The sequence below is a fragment of the Cupressus sempervirens genome, chromosome 5 (assembly GCF_028749045.1).
Source record: "Cupressus sempervirens isolate cs-2001-9-10 chromosome 5, ASM2874904v1, whole genome shotgun sequence".
NCBI classification, from domain to species: Eukaryota; Viridiplantae; Streptophyta; class Pinopsida; order Cupressales; family Cupressaceae; genus Cupressus; species Cupressus sempervirens.
This window is the reverse complement of record NC_143122.1, coordinates 824172518-824178203: the sequence shown is the minus strand read 5'-3', so window position 1 is coordinate 824178203 and position 5686 is coordinate 824172518. Positions and strand designations below refer to the sequence as shown.

Genomic DNA, 5686 nt, shown 5'->3' with positions numbered 1-5686 from the left:
ATTTTGGTACTGGTCCCTTTTTTTTTTTTTTTGAAGAAACAAGGCATGTGGGCCATTAAAATAGCATCTACGACTGCTACTTTGTCAGTACATCTAGTGATTGGATTATGATGATCATCTATATGGAATCTCACTGTATTTAAAATTGATAATATCATGTCAGTGAGAGGGACTAACGATGCATATTTCTTCCTAATGGTTTTCAACCTTGGGTAGTTGTTGACATTAATTCATTCATTAAGTCATATATAATAGATCAATCCTCTCGATTCCATGTTCTCCAGTCAGTATTGAGGCTGCTTGTAAGGCTCCTTGCTGCTAAACATGCCCTTAATGAAGAAACCTCATGTTGTAATGCTGGCCTTTCCTACTCAGGGCCATATTCAGCCCATGATGCAGTTTGCCAAGATTTTGTGTGCTCGGGAATTCAACATCACATTTGTTAATACTGAACACATGCATGAGAAATTGTTGAAATCTGGTTCAATCCAATTCGTGGAAGGAATTACTTTCGAGACTATTCCAGATGGCCTTCCTGCGCACCACGGTCGAAGCAGCAACCAGATTGACGAGCTCTGTAAATCCATCACAAATAGCTGCTCTCCTCATTTCGAGAAGGTGGTAGATAAGTTGAATCACTCCGCAGATGTCGCTCCATTGAGCTGTATTGTCTATAATGCAGTTATGAGTTGGGCCCAAAACTCGGCCAAGAGATTGGGAATTCCTGGAATATCATTCACGACAGCCAGTGCCTGCGGCTTCAACATTTACTTCTCTATGCCTCTTCTTGTGGAGAAGGGATACATCCCTCTCAAAGGTATGCCTCTCTGCTCGCCTGTATTCGGAGTCTAATAGGAATTCTTTTCATCACATTAAATGATATTCTTCTGAAATCCTCAAATGTTAAATGAGAATACCCATTCGAGTTTTTTTTATTGTTTACATGTCATATGGTTGAAGGTTAGACAAACTTCACATGTAGAAAAATTCGTACCCTTTTAATTTTTATTGTTAGATCCTAAATACTTTGTGTCTATCTATATATATTTTTGTTAAATGGGTCGTTAAGTATACATGGAAGGTTATACACTCGGTGTCTCTTTATTGTGTACAAGCTTAATAGTTTCCTCTACTTCTCCAGAAGAATTTGATTCACTTGTTACATAAGATTTGTCTGTTTTGATATAGAATTCTGTGATAGATCTCTTTTTTAATGATAAGCTGTGATTGATCCTTTTTAATGAGAATCTATCATTGACAAGCTACATTTGTTATCAGTTTTTGAAAAAAACTGTCCTATTATTTATCTTCTTTAACATATCATACTAATATTATATATACTTAAATGGATCTTACATGACAAAAAATTATAACTAATATGTTACTAATAGGTTGTAACTATCAATCTTATTTTCTTCAACTTAAATTTTCATATTATTAATTTGCGGTATATGAAAATTACTAAAAGAAATCGTATAAGCTATCTGTTGTCCATAGATAACAGACTTTGGCATTTAACTAAACATATATTAATTTGTCTGAATGATCCCTTTCTGATCAAAACGTTCAATAATTCATCAGCAGAAAAAAAAATCATATCACAATAGATCAAATAGATAAACACAATTTAGTGTACAAACTTTTTGTTATTGCTAATCGATCTTATGACCAAAATGAACTCCTAGCAAATTCTCTCTTTCAAATTTTTGAAAAAAGAAAGAATTATAATTGTATTACTCATTCTAATAATTTTTGCAAAGAATTTAACTTTGTCCATACTAAATCTTATCTATAGAACAGAGATTTTAAAATATTTAAATCTTTATTTTGATAAATTAAAAACTAAATAGAAAAGAAACCCAAACATGGGATCTGCTTAACAGAGGCCTTTACTATTAAGTTTATAGAATTCCGTACATTAAATTGTACAGATATCAGAGACGAAAGTTAGATGCATTAATTACGTGCACCCTAAAACACATTGCCGGACTGGTGGTTGGGTCGGTGAGAAGAGTCTGTCTGTGCCTACACTTTAAATGATAATTAATTTACTTTCTAACACAATATGCGCCATGGAAAACAAGGGAGGAAACAGAATACTACGAGTCCCTAATAGATCTATGGTAATGCACATTTATAACATAATAAAAGTACGCAATTCTATATTTTTTTGTTTTATTACATGTATCTAACGAAAACAATGCTGCCGTTTGTGGGGCAGATAAAAGCTACCTCACAAATGGATATCTACAAGAAGAGATCAGTTGCATTGCTGGGATGCCCACAATCCGGATAAGAGATGTTCCAAGTTTCTGCTATGATGCCGCTAATTACATGTTTGAGTTTCTAGAAACCCAATGCCAGGCTGCTGTCTCTGCAGATTTTATGGTTTTCAATACATTTGATGAGCTAGAGGGCCCAATAATAGACACACTTCGGCCAAGGGTACCTGCGTACAGCATAGGTCCCCTATTACTTTCTGCCGCAGAAGAAGCAAACGCATCATCCAATACAATTTCTGCAAGTACATTTACTGAAGAAACCAGCTGCGTGAAATGGCTTGATAGTCAAGACCCTCATTCCGTACTTTATGTGTCCTTTGGAAGCATGGCAGTTATTTCTGAAAGGGAGCTTGTGGAGTTCGCATGGGGTTTAGAGAAGAGCATGCAACCTTTCTTGTGGGTTATTCGTGCAGATCTCGTTCATGGGGCTTCTGCTGTTTTGCCTGATGATTTTATGGACAAAGTGAAGGGAAGAGCTTTTCTTGTAAGCTGGGCTCCTCAGATAGAAGTACTCTCACATCCTTCTGTGGGTGGTTTCTTAACTCACAATGGATGGAATTCGACAATAGAAAGCGTAAGTGCAGGCGTGCCCATGATTTGTTGGCCATTCTATGCAGAACAGCAGATCAATAGGACTTATGTGTGTCAGGTTTGGAAAATTGGGATTTCAATGAATGATTATGTGACAAGAGGAGAAGTGGAAGAGATGGTGAGAAAATTGATGAAAGAGAAAGAAGGGGAAGAAATGAGGGGAAGGTGTAGTAAGTTCAGAGATTCTGCCATAAGGGCGGTTCAGAAAGGAGGGTCTTCTTACAAAAATTTGGAGCAGATTATAGGGGAGATGAAAACATGGAACAAGATATGAGTGATCTTATTTCTTCTAGTTTGATTGGACCACTGATTTTCTTATTTACGGCAAAATAGCAATTGCAAGCTATGATTGAGTGAGGACTTCTCTCACTATGATTTGTGCAATAAAGTGGAATATTGATTAGACGTGTACAAAAGGAATGTACAAATCTCTATTTCGTTTGTATAACAATATTTAATGTGAGAAATATATTACTATAAACAGTTTGTTGTTATCACTTAGATCTTGTTAACTTTAAATTATTGGTTTTCTGAATAAGATCTTTCGGAAGTATGGTATTCAATACATTGATTATGTTATTTTTCAATATATTATTTATATTATTATTCTATTTAGATAGAATGTTTTGTTTTGTTGTTATCAATTAATATCTTGCTAACTCTTTTTTTTTTAAGTAAGATCATTTGGAAATTTAGTACTCAATACATTGATTATCTTATTGTTCAATATGTTATTTATATTATTATTCTATGTAGATAAAATGTTTAGTTTTTGAATAGTTTGAAATTAAGTATTTTGAAACTAAATTGCATAATATAAATTTATTTGAATAATGAATATTATATATGTTTAATATCTATGTGTTCTTCTTGTATTATCTACTATCAACTATGCTTATGTTTTATTTATTTATATCATATATCTATTTCTTTTTACATATTATAATTTTGTACATGTACCTTCATTTCTCTGGTCATATTATTATTACTATTTTCTTATTAGAGATATATAAATTATTTTACCATTATTTTACCACGTAGGAGCTTTTAGTAGTTTTTTAAAGCTTTTAATGTTTTTCTTAGTTTTTATAAAGTTGGTTTTTATTAACTAGTATAGATATCTTAAATAAATCTATCTAAAGAAGTTGGTTACAAAATAAATATAATTTAATTTACTACATCTAAAATTATCTATATTTTCCTTATCTCCATTTATTTAGTTTTTTTACTAAATTAAGCTTTTTATTTTAATTTCTTAAAAAATGGATTATTTATATCTCCAAATATTATAATTTAAATGGATATTTTATGTGGTATTTATTAAATTATTTTTAAAATTATATTCTAATAAGATTGAAACTTTTTACATGTAGATGGTTGTCAAATTTAACCTAGAACAATAAAAGTTAATGTTAACATGCTCACACCATCCCACTCCCCATTCTACCATTGTAGAATGCCTATCGACATTAATAACCTCAAAATATTACTTCCAATTTTGAATGTTAGTTGGTAGTTCATCTTATCTTAGTTTTAGGAAGCTTCGCGAAAAAAATATTTTTTTTGGAGTTTTTTCAAAAATGATCAAAAATGACAAAAAATATTAACTTCATATTTGTATTTAAAATTTTAATTTCTCTCATTGTAGAAGGAGAGGACTTGGAAGAATAATTAAAAATAATTTGAAGTTCTAATATTTATTTTTTTGTTCTTTCCCTCTTATGTTTTTATGTTTTTGCTACCTCATTTAATATATTTGTACTATGTTTATATTTTATTAAATCACAAATATATTATAAATTATTAATAATATATATTATAATATCATATATTAGATTAGATATGTTTTTGTTACTATTTTTAATTAGATTACACACACAGAGAGATTATTTTAAAAAAATGCATAGATCATTAAAAAATATAATATTAAAACTATTATATAGTAAAATAAACTTATAATATTATTGTCAAAATTTGAATACTATTATTTATAAATATACTAAAATTTTAATTTATATTAAAATAAAAATAATATTATATTGTTTATTCTAATTAAAAGTACATAAAAGAAAATATATATAACATACTATTAAAAATTTTCATAATAACAATTATAATATATTATTATTAACTATTGCTTCGTATCTTATATACTATATAAATTCTTTTATGAGAATTAAACAACATTCTTAGAAAATTATATGGATAAAATAATAAACCAAAAATGCATAATAAATAAATTATTAGAGAAAATGATGTGATATTATTATTTTAAATAAATATGCATTCAAAATAACAAGTTATTTAATTAGCATTAGCATATATCCACAATTCATTTGTAGAATAAATTATTTTATGGATTCAACTATATATATATATACACATACATACACACACACACACACATACACACAAAACATTAGCACATAACCACAATCTATTTGTAGAATAAATTATTTTATGATTCAATTACACACACACACACAATTATTTTAATTATTTGGTTTGTAGTGGTTTCTTAATTTTGTTAGTTATTTATTTAGTGTGTCTACTTTATTTTAGATTTTTGTATGTGTGTTAGGAAATTTTCATTTGTGTTTTTGTCTTAGTTGACTATGGTTTCCTTCAAAAAATTTCTTATGGTTTTTTTTTTATTCAATTTCTTATCTTGTTACATACTAGTATAGATAACTTCTAACATTTATATACATATAGAAAGGTATTATACATAACAATATAGATTGTCTCTTAACTATATACATATACACACAAATATATCTACACATATACATACATACATATACATATACATA

General features: G+C 29.1%; 1 protein-coding gene across 1 annotated transcript; it reads left to right on the top strand.

Annotated features, from left to right (window-relative positions):
• Positions 1-240: 240 nt before the first annotated feature.
• LOC149558422 (7-deoxyloganetin glucosyltransferase-like) lies at positions 241-3367 on the top strand. The gene is made up of 2 exons (XM_089832674.1): positions 241-817; positions 2222-3367. The coding sequence occupies exons 1-2, from the start codon at positions 325-327 to the stop codon at positions 3145-3147; spliced, it is 1419 nt and encodes a 472-aa protein (XP_089688800.1). The 5' UTR covers positions 241-324; the 3' UTR covers positions 3148-3367.
• The last annotated feature ends 2319 nt before the right edge of the window (positions 3368-5686 follow it).

What these genes read in the sequence shown, in the direction of transcription:
- LOC149558422 (XM_089832674.1), top strand. Translation starts at nt 325, where the DNA reads ATGCCCTTAATGAAGAAACCTCATGTTGTAATGCTGGCCTTTCCTACT. An exon ending in GGGATACATCCCTCTCAAAG is followed by an intron (nt 818 to 2,221) that starts GTATGCCTCTCT and finishes TTTGTGGGGCAG; the next exon opens with ATAAAAGCTACCTCACAAAT.